Genomic DNA, 13,188 nt, shown 5'->3' on the forward strand with positions numbered 1-13,188 from the left:
AAGAAAGAAAAAGTAGAATCATACACCTAAGTTATTCCAAACATACTTCACTGTTTCCCAATAACTGGAACTGGTACCAACTTTTCAATTTAAATTTAAGTTCATTAAGGTTACAGTTCAGTTCTTTGGTGCCATTATCCGACTTCAGGTGTTAAACAGCTTCATGTGGCCAGTGGCTTCTGCAGAATTCTCAGGAGCAAAATGCTAGAAATGAGGGGTTCTCCAGCTCCAGGGAGGACTTGGGAGGAAATAGAGTCAGACAGCAGCCTGAACAGGAGCCCAGGGAAGGAGCCGTCAGAAGAAAGGAGATTAACATCACTTAGCTGCACCCCAAGATCCAAGCCCAGGTATTGCCGCCTGCTCTAGAGGAAGGGGTCTAGGGAGACCAGTGGGGTCAGGTGCTGCTCCCAGGGACTGCCCCTCCATGACATTCTCATAAGCCCCAGGGTGTCTGGAGCGGGAACAGGAGGGTGAAGGGATCCCAAACCTATCCAAGTAGGAATCGGTTGAAAACCAAGAACTATTTCTGGGGAAAAACAAAAAGCCTTTCTGGGGTTGGACTCTGGAAAATGTCCTGTGCACAGATCCTGGCCCTGTCCCGCGAGGCAAAATCAGGACCGAGGGTGACATTATAGACGGCTGCTTGGGGGTCAGACGGAGGAGGAGTTTTAAAGCAAGGAAGATCATCCTCTAGTATCGTCCTCTAGTAAAAGCAAGGAGCTCCCTGCCCTTGGAACCCCAGAGAAAGACTAAAGAATCATCCCGCGCCGCCCCTCTCCACCGCACCCCCAGCACGGAACTACCAAAGCAGAGCCCCCGGGAAGCCACCTGCTGAGGGACAGCAGAGGGTTGGATAATGTGGGTCCCCGCCACCCAGATGCATATGGATTCTGGACTTGGAGTAACTGCCAACATCTACTGTGCCTTTACATTTACTAAGTGTCCAGCACTGAGCCAAGCACGTTCATCCTCACTAAAGCCACCAGCCTGTGCCTAATTATCCCAGCTTCTCAAGGACACTGAGTTAGAGTGCTGAAGTTAATTCTCACAGCTAGAAGGGTCTGGAGTTAGGACTGAAAAACGGCCAGCCTTATTCCCAAGCAGGCTCCTACCACTCGCCATACTGCGTGGAAGGCGGCTCCCCCTGCCTTGCCCTCTTCCCACTCTGCCTTAACCAGGGGACCCCACTCACTGCGGAGGGGACAAGTACCACACCCAAGGGGAGAGGGACAGGCCTGGATCGGTCACTGCTGCCACCGGACCCACAGTCACATTTAAAACTGCCCTCCATCTCTTGCATGTCTTCTTACCCTGGGATGTGCTTTCTCAGAACCCCCCAACCCCGCAAATGAGAGTGAGCGTGAGTGAGCGAGGAGGAGGGGGTGGGGCTGACCCGGATCCCACCCCCACTGCCCAGCTTCCACACGGCTGAGCAGGAACTCGGGAGCAGAAGCACACAAAAGAGGGCTTTGAGGTGGCTGCAGCCAGGCCCAGGCCAATCCCCTCTCCCCCCTGGTGCTTCACTTGCCCCAATCTGGGCCTCCCTGTAAGCCTGATTTAACGGGAAACTGGGGGCCTTGAGAAGTTCCTTGTGACACAGTAATCCCAGCCTGCTGACTGGGCCACGCCCCCAGTGGAGGCAACGTCCAGGCTCCCCGAGGAGGAGGAGGACGACGCAGGCACCAGGTACCCCGAAGGAGGAGCTGGTAGGTAAGTCAGTAGCAGGGGTCTGGCCGGGCCAGGGAGCCCAGGACTGGGGTAAGGAGTCGGGGGGGCTGGGGAGACCCCATCCCAGGCTGCCTCTGAAACGGAAACTAAATGGCCATTCTCCACGTGGTACTAGATCCACCTGATGGCAGATTCAGCAAATAAACATACAGGGCCCCCAGTTAAATGTGAATTTCAGATGAGCAACAAAGACTTTTTTTAGTGTAAGTATGTCCCAAGTATTGCGTGGGATATACTTATGCTTCAGACGTCTTTGTTGTTCACCTGAAATAGACACAAGATTGGACATTCTGTATTTTATCTGGCAACCTAGATGGCGGGGAAACAGCCTCACCCTGAGATGGGGGTGAATGTTTTTTCATTGTATACCGTTTAAAAACTCAAAATTAATTACATTGGGCATACTTTTAAAAGAGCTGCTGTACTGACTTTAGCTCTTTATTTCGAGGCTCTAGGATCTTGTCCTAATGATCTGCTTAACAGGCTGGGGGTAACCAGCCACTATCTCTCCCATCTAATCTCAATTCTATCAGTCTCTCTGTTCCTGCTCCAGTGAGAGAGGCCACACCAGTATTTCAGTCTGTCTCTGGGTGCACACAGTTGGACATCTACCTGCCAGAGAGAAAGCTGAGGTTCAGTTCCTGCTGGTGGGTTCGCTGCCCTGACTGGGGCTGAGAAATGGGAGAGGCAGGGAATTGGGAGGTCCTTGGATATCCCCTGGGATCCTCCCAGTCTCTCTGGGCACATGGGGCAATGATCAGTAGGATGGTAAGAAAGGGAAGGGATATCATGTTTTAGAGCAAAAAACACTATGGTGTTTTTTGTACTCTATTTGGTAGGTACAGGTATTATCCAAATTGCAGATGGGGAAACCGAGGCTCAGAATGGTTAAACAACTTGCCTAAGGTCATGCAGGTGGTAAATGACAGGCTCACGTTTCCAACCCAGGTTTCTCTGACTCTAAAGGGTTTTCTGTAACACCCATTGTCCTAGGGACTTAGCCTGGAGAGATCTTGGCCCTTGCTGTCAAAGCGGTGGGTCAAGTCCCACCTTTGTCACTTACCAGTAATGAACAGGGGATGAAACTGGCAACTGGGAACCTGGTCAGAGAATGGAACAGGGTGGTGACGGCTTCTTTAAAGGTCCTGGGGATGTTTAGACAAGACAAGAAAAAAATCCGGAAACAGGAGCGCTGTCTCCAAAGATACTCAGTGGGTTGAGCAGGTTGTCATGTGGGCGACAGGTGAGCTTCGTTCTCGTGGCCGAGCACTGCCTCTGTGCAGGTTATTTAATTTCACCTTCAGGACCCTCCTTCCACCCCCCCCCCCCCCACCTTTTACAGGGGATAGCCAAGATTCAGGTTAAATTACATAGCTTGCAAGTGGAAGAGACAGAATTTGAACCCAGGTGCAACTTTCGCCACCAGAGGCTGCATCTCAGCGCCCATAGAAAGTCCCAGCTTGGGCGCAAAGCCTGATCCCTGTTCTGGTTGTGTGACAGTGGCCATGTCACTTACTCTTCCCCTGGGTCTGCTTCTTCCCATGTAAGATGGGGAGAATAATGCTGGCTCTGGCTCTGAGATATGGATTTGGAATTACATAGTGCATCACAGAGCACAGAACACACACCCAGTATTCTGGTTACGTAACTAGTCCTCCCCACTCCTGAGAACGAATGTACTGGAGAAGGGACCATCCGCTAGGCTGGGAAGTTTCTGAGATTCCCCTTTGGGCTGGAGAGGGAGGGCCACAGACAGGAGGAGGGATTGCCTTATTCTGCAGCGATCCTGCAGCGATCACGTAACTTCAGAATGGAGGTCGAAGCTAGGTTCTCCCTGCTTGCACTGGCTTATCTTAAGAACTAAGGTTTGCTGTATTTTTGTGTGTATTCCTTCTCAAAGGAATGTTTCCCAAAGTGTAGCCCAAGGATCATTTTCTTCAGGGCCATGGCTGGGTGGGGGTTGGGGGGCGGTGGGGTGTTGCTTTAAAATGCAGACTCCTGGGCCCAGTTCAGCCCTCTTGAGTCAGAATCACAGGTGAGGGGCCCAGGCCCCTGCATTTCTACCAGATTCCTTAGGTAATTCTTAGGCACTCAAAAGTTTGAGATGTGGGGCGCCTGGGTGGCTCAGTGGATTAAGCTTCTGCCTTCAGCTCAGGTCATGATCCCAGGGTCCTAGGATCATGCCCCGCATCGGGCTCTCTGCTCAGCGGGGAGCCTGCTTCCCCCTCTCTCTCTGCCTGCCTCTCTGCCTACTTGTGATCTCTGTCTGTCAAATACATAAATAAAAAAATCTTAAAAAAAAAAAAAGTTTGAGATGCACTGTTCTGAGACAATAAGAGAGTGGTCTATCCAGACTACTGCCCCCTTGACTTCCTGTCCTAGGGAGGAGGCTGCCTGCAGAGACCAGGACAGAAGCTAAGCCCTTATTTTTCTGAGGACTCCGAGTCTTCAGAGGCGGCATGTCTGAGAACGTGAGTACCCCTGTGCTCTGGTCTCCCTCCCTCCCACCCCCTCCCCGTTTCTCTATTGTTTGGTCTGCTCGGGACCCTTATGGACACTCACCCATACAACCCCACCCGTGACTCCACCCAAAGGGAGAAGGGCTAACAGTGACCTTGGACCAAAGTACTAGCTTAGGGTCTGGGCTGGCTCATTTGCACTGGCTTGCTCTGGCTGACGGGGGACTCTCCCTGCTTTTTCCTGACTTCTCCCTGTCTAGGTGGGCACATTCCGTGTGGTCCCTGAAGAGGAACAGGAGCTCCGTGCCCAGCTGGAGCGGCTTACAACCAAGGACCATGGACCTGTCTTTGGCCCATGCAGCCAGCTTCCCCGCCACACCTTACAGAAGGTGAGGAGACCCAGGGTGCTGGGAGGGTTGGGCTAGGGGGGCTAAAAGCGGGGGAATGTTGACAACATCCTCTCTCCTGTAGGACGGGTCCAGCCCCGTCCTGGGTCCAGCTGGAGCCTACAGCCCCAGCGCTCTAGGCTATCCTGGAGCTAATGGACTGGCCTGTTCTAGGGGCCATCCTGGAGGTTGGGGCAATGGCAGCAGCTGGGCTGACCGGACATCGAAGCCAGCCTAATCCAAGACTATAGCACCAACAGAGTTCCTTGATATCAATGCCAGGACTTAGGACCTTTGTATGAGAGCTCATCCTAGACTCAGGTATGAGGAACATTGGTTTGCAAGCAGCCCAGGGAAACAGGAATCCAACTGCCGTCCCCACTACACAGGCAAAAAGCCTGAGTTGTAGACTCAGACCTAACTTTCAACTTGCTGTGTGACCTTGAGCAAGTTGCTTTCCCTCTCTGGGTCTTGCCTTTTGTACCTCTGAAAGAAGACTGTTGGACCAACTCAGAGAGGATCAGACTGTGCTCTGCAGAAAGTGGCAGAGCTGTCTTAGGGCGGGGCCGAGCCTGGGCTCCTAGCTTCCATCTCTGCTACCAAGGGAAAGGTGCTGCGAGTTCCCCTAAACCTGAGTCCCCCTCCTTTGCCTTCCCCTCACTCCGGCTGTCCATGGAGAGACCTGCCTGAGGCATACAGAAGAGTTCTCCAGACCCAGCCAAGGGGAGGAATATATGATGCAGGGGACAGGCTGCCCTCTTCAGGGTATCTTTGGTTTTGGAAAGATCAGATTCAAGCCTGGGAGACTGCAGGAGGAAGTGATTCAAAGTCCCACTTTGAGTGTGAGCCCTAGCTCCACCCCTTCCTGCCTGTGTCCCCTTCTGACTCTAGGGGCCTCAGTCTGCTCATCCTGAGAATGGGGTATGAATGAATCCCCACCTTACGGCGATGGGTGGCGGCCTTCACTATTTCAAGGCCATAGCGCAGTGCTCCCTAAGAGCGGACACCTTTGGGGTCTCCTGCCAACAAACCCAGGATGGGCCCTTTGACTCCATGTTCTGCCGCGAAAGTAGCTGGCGGTCTCGGGTGCTGCCCGTGCGGGTGGTGCGCGTGGGGGCAGAGGAGCGGTGGCCCCCATGGCAAGCGCTCTGGCCGTCAGCAGCGCTGGCCCTGGCAGGAGCCTCCTGGCTCGGGCGTCCTGCTCCGCACGCGCGCGCCAGTCTGTGACTTGCCGCCTCCACCCGACCCTGTTCCAGGCCAAGGACGAGCTAAACGAGCGGGAGGAGACCCGCGAGGAGGTGGTGCGAGAGCTGCAGGAGCTGGTGCAGGCCGAGGCGGCGTCTGGGCAGGAGCTGGCCCGGGCGGTGGCCGAGAGGGTGCAGGGAAGGGACAGCGCCTTCTTCCTGCGCTTTATCCGCGCGCGGAAGTTCGACGTGGGGCGCGCCTACGAGCTGCTCAGAGGTGAGACCCGCGCTGGAGGGACCGCCTCTGCCTCCGGAAGGCCGGGAGTGGGTGACTGTGGCTTTGACTCTCACCCAGGCATGGAGGGTGATGACTCTCACCCAGGCATGGAGGGAATGTCCTCTCCATTCCCTACGCGTTCCCTGCCCTGTGAGAACCACTCTCCCTGAGCCTCCTTATCCTCACCCGGAAAATGGGGTGTGAACTCAGCAGCCTCCACATTCCTAGAGGTCTGGCTCCCCTCTCCTCTCTCCCGATCCTGGAGAGCCTTCCCCGCCTGCGACCCCAGCCCGGAGAGGCAGGAAAGGCTGGTGTGTGGCCCCTTGCCCTGCAGGTACCTAAGCCTCATACAGATTCCGACCGGAGATGATGCCAGCCCTGGGAAGGAGCCCTGAGGACAGACCTGCCCAGGCCTGCTGGCTGCCTGAGGACAAGTTTCCTAAGGAAATCCAATCCTTGGTGCCCTGGCAAAGAAAGGGGTGTCCGAGCAGGCCCTCCACAAGCTAATACATTTTCTCTTCTTCCTTTCTTCCCCAAGAGTGAATTCACAGCCACACTGTGCCAACCCCTCTTTTATTTTTTTTTTTAAAGATTTTATTTATTTATTTGACAGACAGAGATCACAAGTAGGCCGAGAGGCAGGCAGAGAGAGAGGAGGAAGCAGGCTCCCTGCTGAGCAGAGAGCCCGATGCGGGGCTCGATCCCAGGACCCCGAGATCGTGACCTGAGCCGAAGGCAGAGACTTAACCCACTGAGCCACCCAGGCGCCCCCCAACCACTCTTTCAGGGCAAAGGATGCAGCAGAGAACCAAGCAGACGGGAGCTGCCTTCACGGACTTCATAAGCTAAAGGCGGAAACAATAAGCCAGAGAAATAAAGCTCCCTAGACTGTTCGGGAGTAAGAATGGATAATGAGGAAAAATAAAGGAGACACGAGTAACGTGGCCAGGAAGGCTCCTGGGCAAAGGGAACTTCTGAAGAAAAATGCAAAGGGGATGAGATATAGCAATAGGGCAGAGGGCACAGCAAGGTGGAGGGCTTATACCTGGAGGGGGGTAGGAATAGTGAGGAGGTCGGTGGCATTCCCGAGGCAAACGCTCCCCAAGCCCCTCTCCTGGGCCTGGTCCCTGTAGGGTTGGGTGGTTGAGAGAGACAGAGACTTGTTGAGGACAGAGAAGGGTGAGGTTTGTGGGCAGGAGACATGCTTCTGGAATCGGGAAGGGCCTTTGGGTTCTGATTGGGGTTGAAGCTTGATCTTGGGGGTCTTTTCTACTCAGCTAACCCTGTGCCCAACAGGAAAGCCTGTACCTCTGCCTGTGGCAAGAGAAAAGTAATGAAAATCATCCTCAGATTCCGGGTTACACCGCATGTTTGCACAGTTTACAAATTCATACCTAGAATCTCCTTTGATTCCTGCTGGGATCGGCCAGTAGTCTCTCCCCGTGTTTTTGAAGAGGAGACAAGGCGCTCGGAAAGGTTGCATGTCCTGCTCCATCACACACAGGACACGTCTGGGTCTCTGGAATGTTCCTGTGGGCCCCTCCCCGAGGGGCTGGCTCCCTGAGGGGCTTCTCTGCTCTCCCTCCTCCAGGCTACGTGAACTTCCGGCTGCAGTACCCCGAGCTCTTCGACAGCCTGTCCCCAGAGGCTGTCCGCTGCACCGTGGAGGCCGGCTACCCTGGTGTCCTCTCCACTCGGGACAAGTATGGCCGCGTGGTCATGCTCTTCAACATCGAGAACTGGGATGCTGAAGAAATCACCTTTGACGAGGTCAGTGGGGGACCACCTTCCCGGGCAGGGGAGAACTTGCAGGCAGGGCCTGCGGGCCCATACATGGCTGCTGCCCCCGGGTCCCCTTACCAAGTGGGAGTGACAGCTGTGGGTCACCCTTGCCAAGTGCTGAAAGCCGAGATGACACAGAGCACGGGGATTAATGGACGGCAGGTTGGGAGAGATTCTAGAAAACCCCAGTTTCAACCTATTAAGCACTCTGAGTTCTCTGCTATATTTACTTAACCATGAGTTGAAGAACATTCTTTTTTATTTTATTTATTTATTTTTTTAAAGATTTTATTTATTTATTTGACAGAGAGAGATCACAAGTAGGCAGAGAGAGAATGAGAGAGAGAGGAGGAAGCAGGTTCCCTGCTGAGCAGAGAGCCCGATGCGGGGCTTGATCCCAGGACCCTGGGATCATGACCTGAGCCGAAGGCAGAGGCTTTAACCCACTGAGCCACCCAGGCACCCCTCTTATGATTTTATTTTTTTCTTCATGATAAAGGTACTCGGCAATTCCCATCACCTATTTACCCGTCCCCTCACAGCCCCCTCCTCTGATGACCGTCAGTTTGTGCTCTATAGTTAAGAGTCTGTTTTGTGGTTTGCCCCTTTGTCTTTTTTCCACTTTATTTGTGTGTTTCTTAAGTTTCACATAAGAGTGAAATCATATGGTGTTTGTCTTTCCCTGATGGATTTCTTTCAGTTAGCATCACACTCTCTAGCTCTTTCCATGTCATTGCAAATGACAAGATTTCATTCCTTTCGATGGCTGAGTGATGGTCCATTGTACGTATATACCCCGTCTTCCTTCATTTGTCTGTCGATGGGCCGTAGTTCAGCTATTGTAGATAACACTGCAATAAACATAGAGTACATAGGTCCCTTTGAATTAGTGTTTTTGGTCTCTGCATTTACATATGTGTGTGTGACTTTTATGGTCAAGCCCCTAAGAGACCTACACTAAGTGGGGGAACTAGGGTTTGTCTTGGGAGAACATCAGCATGTCCCTCCAAGCCCTTAAAAAAAAAAAACTGCAGACTCACTTAAGAAGATGTTATCTCATTGTCCCAGCATCATCATTTATTGAGAAATCCGACTTTTTTCCCCGGTAACTTGAGATGCCATCTTTATCGTAGCCTATATTTGCATCTACATTTGGGTTTATTTCTGGACTTGTATTCTGTGCCAACAATTTCTTTCTATTTATGCTCCAATACCACAATGTTTTAATTACAGATTGTGTAGAATGTTTAATATGTTAGGGTTAGTTCTGTCGATGTGAGTCTTCTTTTTCAGGGCTTTTCTAGCTATTCTTCTTATGTCTGCTTTTTCCTAGAGAGTTTAGAATTAACTTGTCCAGCTCCAGGAGAAATGTATTTTTATTGGGAACAAACTTGGGGAAAATTAGAATCCTTCTGAATGCAACAGCCAACAGCTAACAGCTATCCGCGAATGAGGGGTGCTGTCCCTTTAACGTGCCTACTTTGGAACTTTTCTATTTCTATTATTTTTCTATTCTTTTCTATTTCTATTATTTTAATTAACTAATTTAAGTAATGTCTGCACCCAACGTGGGGCTCAAACTCAACGACCCCAAGATCAAGAGTCACAGGCTCTACCCACTAAGCCAGCCAGGTGCCCCCTACTTTTGAACTTTTTAGAGCCTTTTAAAGTTCTCCTCACAAACATTAGACACCTTTTTCCTTAAGTTTGTCTTAAGTGTTGCTTTAAATGGGGTTTTCTCTGACATTATATCCTCTGATTGGTTATTGTTGATATATATGGAAATTATTGTTTTTGTATATTAATTTTATATCCTGAATTTTTAAATTTATGGTAGTTTTATAATTGAGTCTCTCGGGTTTTCCAAGAGTGCTATCATATTATTGTAAATAGAAAAGACAGCTTTTCTTTTCCATTTCTACTTATGGCCCTGATTTTTTTAAAAAAAGATTTTCTTGCTACTGGCTTTAGGACTGACAGGTGTGTGTGTGTGTGTGTGTGTGTGTGTGTGCATGTGTGTGTTTGTGGAAGAGATTTAAAAATATTTTTTCTTGGGTTACTGGCTGGCTCAGTTGGTAGAGTATGCACCTCTTGATCATGGGGTTGTGAATACATTGGGTGTAGACATTACTTAAAAATAAAATCTTTAGGGGGACCTGGGTGGCTCAGTCAGCTAAGCCTCTGACTTTGATTTTATCTCAGGTCATCATCTCAGGGTCATGGGATAGAGCCCTGCATCAGACTGCGCTCAGTGTGAAGCCTGCTTTAGATTCTCTCTTCCTCTTGCTCATTCTTCTCTTTCTCAAATAAATAAATAAAATCCTTAAAAAAATAAAATCTTGTTTTATTTATGACTTCAGTGTGGGGCTTGAACTCATAACCCTGAGGTCAAGACCTGAGCTGAAATCAAGAGTCAGATGCTTAACTGACAGAGCCACCCCCCCAAAATCAAATCTTTAAAAAAAGACTATTTAAAAAGTATTTTTCTTATTATGTAAGTGATATGTACTTATTAGAAAATGCAAAAATATCATAAATTAAAAATCATACACCATTCTACCACTCAGAGATTTCTATCATCTCATATCCTTCCAATCCACTTTTTCTAGAAACAGGCACACACATGCACACATACACATATTTTTTTCTTATAAAAATCATACCCTACAATAATATATCATGATTGAATATTTTCCTGTATCATTATATATATTTTATATAATTATGTATATCATTATATATTTTTATATATAAAAATAATAATATATAAAGTTATATATCTATAATTTTAACTGTTCCAGAATATTCCATGGCATGAATATACCATTTCATCAGTCCCTTATTGTTGGGCATTTAGGTTGTTTCCAGTGTTTCTACTATTAAAAGGGTGCAGGGATAAGCACTCTAGCATCTAACCATGGAAATGACTCAAGGTTATTTTCTTGAGACACACCCACAGATGTGGAATGGGCCATTTTTTAAAGCCTGTGACAAATTTTCTCCAGTAAAGGATGTACTCGTTAGCTCTCCCCTGAGGACCTTAAGCCTTAATTATCTTTGCACGTTGGGTCTTATGGCCCGTCCACTCTGTGTCCAAGATCTTGCAGGCATATTGTTTCATCCTGGAGAAGCTACTAGAGAACGAGGAAACTCAGATTAATGGTTTCTGCATCATCGAGAACTTCAAGGGCTTTACCATGCAGCAGGCTGCCGGACTTCGGGCTTCGGATCTCAGGAAGATGGTGGACATGCTCCAGGTGAGGCCTCCCCCTCTGCCTTGCAGGAGCCTCGCACAGGTGAGGAGGCTGGGAAGCTGGGCCCAGATGCCCCACTTAAGGGCGCTGGCCGGCACCCGAGAAGAAGACCACCTACGGCCATCTTGAGGAATGATGACCACAAAGGCTGGCTTGGTGATCAACATTCATTCCTGAACGCCTTGAGAGCGGACCCTTCCTCCCTTCTACTTCATTTTACAAACCTTGAAACCGAGGCTCAGGGACTTGAGTGACCTCATAAAACTCTAAAGTGGCAGACGCCAGACTTGAACCTCTACCTTTGGACCTGGGATCCCCTTCTCTGTCCAGACATGTCACACTGCTTCTTTTTGAATGTGACTTTGACCCCAGGAAGGGATGATCGCTAATGTCCCTGACAGCTCACTCCTGTATATACTGACGTGTTCAGAAGTCCTCCTGAAGTCTGCTTTATGTTTATCTGGGAAAGGAGGGGTGAGAGATGGGGTCATGGTGGGGGGCGGGTGTTGAAGGACAGTGAGGTAGGACAGCAGTGTCCTTGGGGTCTATAATAGTTTTCAGTCCACTCTGTGGGCATTTGGGTTTGGAAAAGCTCGGTCACCTAAACACCAAACAACGCTACCATGTCATTTCCTCACTTCTTGGGGTTGTACACCAGCAGGGAGAGGGCTGGGCTGCATGGCCTCTGGGGCTCCCTCCCCAATACGGCCCAGCGATGGAACCTTTAGTGAGCTATCCTTTGGGGCAACCATGTGATGAGACAAGTCTGTCCTCGAGCCAGTGGGAGGCAGTGGGGGAGCGAGTGGGAGCCTCCGACGCCACCGGGGCCATGGACTGGGGACCTCTCTGTCACTGCAGGATTCCTTCCCAGCCCGGTTCAAAGCCGTCCACTTCATTCACCAGCCGTGGTACTTCACCACGACCTACAACATGGTCAAGCCTTTTCTGAAAACCAAGCTGCTCCAACGGGTGAGTGCGTGGCCACACAGGGAGGGCGCTCACCAATTCTCTGGCGGTAGCAGGAAAGCGCTCCTGAGACAGGGGGATGAGGCTGGGAGGGGGAGCGGACCCCACCTGAGTCCTCCTCAGACTCTGTGCCGTGGTCCTGAGCCGAGGGACAGCACGACCGGGAGGACTGTGGAGACGGACACCATCCGGCACACGAGGCATGCTGTGCCTTTCTCCTCCTGCCCCTTTTTTCCCTTCCAATCCCCATCCTGAGGGCACCCCTCACTCAGCTCTGGCTCCCTGGCTTCCCTGCAGGTCTATGTCCACGGAGATGACCTCTCTGGCTTCTTCCAGGAGATCGATGAGGACATCCTGCCCGCCGACTTTGGGGGCACACTACCCAAGTATGATGGCAAGGTCGTTGCTGAGAAGCTCTTTGGCCCCCGGGGCCAAGCCGAGAACACAGCTTTCTGAGGACGGCTCCAGCCACCCAACCGTAGTTAGCACCCCCGGGCTCTCCTCAGCTGTCCTGGACCCAGAAGTTTGGGAAAAGGGCTGCCCGAGGTGGCTGTGGTTCCCCGGAACCTCCCTAAGTTTGGATGAGTTCAGGTGTCACCGTCCTCTCAAGTTGGGGGTCAATAAAGCAGGGGCAATTCCCTTGAACACGAAGAATTGGGGAGAATTCTATTTCTACCGCCTCTGGCTCTTAGGACAGTGACTTGTGTGGGGTTGAGTTTCAAAGACGCTGAGCTTCTCCATGATCTCCTTTCTAGCAGTTTTACCTCCGAGGGTCTGTGAAAACAGGCAAGGAGGCTGATTTAAAGGTCTCCCCCCCTGCCCAAGTAAAATACAGTGAAATACATTAGAAGGATAAGGGGGGGGGGATATAAAATGATTTAGCAAACACTAATTTTGGCCGCTGGCAGGCAGCTAAGGGCTTTTCCACGTGGGATTTAGGGGTGGAAGGGGCCTCGAAGGGGCTCCGTTTTGTGGTGGCCTATTCCCCTCAGTCGGGCATGGTGTGATGTGTGCAGTGATGGTCAGGAGCTGGGCCCCCTTTCCCGGGTGGCGGTTGTGTCCCCTCCTATGTGAGGTCTCTCCTCTAGACCCCTTGCCTTCACTGGTAGTTTTTTGCTTTTTTAAAGATTTTATTTATTTGTTGGAGAGAGA

General features: G+C 50.8%; 1 protein-coding gene across 1 annotated transcript; it reads left to right on the forward strand.

Annotated features, from left to right (window-relative positions):
* Positions 1-1,439: 1,439 nt before the first annotated feature.
* Positions 1,440-12,687, forward strand: RLBP1 (retinaldehyde binding protein 1). The gene is made up of 8 exons (XM_004763763.3): positions 1,440-1,710; positions 4,111-4,199; positions 4,448-4,576; positions 5,830-6,034; positions 7,626-7,804; positions 10,915-11,073; positions 11,929-12,039; positions 12,334-12,687. Exons 2-8 carry the CDS (start codon positions 4,188-4,190, stop codon positions 12,490-12,492), a joined length of 954 nt encoding a protein of 317 aa, XP_004763820.1. The 5' UTR covers positions 1,440-1,710; positions 4,111-4,187; the 3' UTR covers positions 12,493-12,687.
* Positions 12,688-13,188: the final 501 nt, after the last annotated feature.

This window comes from Mustela putorius, unplaced genomic scaffold, assembly GCF_011764305.1.
Source record: "Mustela putorius furo isolate JIRA1106 unplaced genomic scaffold, ASM1176430v1.1 tig00003875_pilon_pilon_pilon, whole genome shotgun sequence".
Taxonomy (NCBI): domain Eukaryota; kingdom Metazoa; phylum Chordata; class Mammalia; order Carnivora; family Mustelidae; genus Mustela; species Mustela putorius.

Bases quoted from the DNA above. Each gene is read 5' to 3' on its own strand.
- RLBP1 (XM_004763763.3), top strand. The intron at 4,577-5,829 runs GTGAGGAGACCC...ACCCTGTTCCAG, and splicing joins CCCGCCACACCTTACAGAAG to GCCAAGGACGAGCTAAACGA. The intron at 12,040-12,333 runs GTGAGTGCGTGG...GCTTCCCTGCAG, and splicing joins AAACCAAGCTGCTCCAACGG to GTCTATGTCCACGGAGATGA.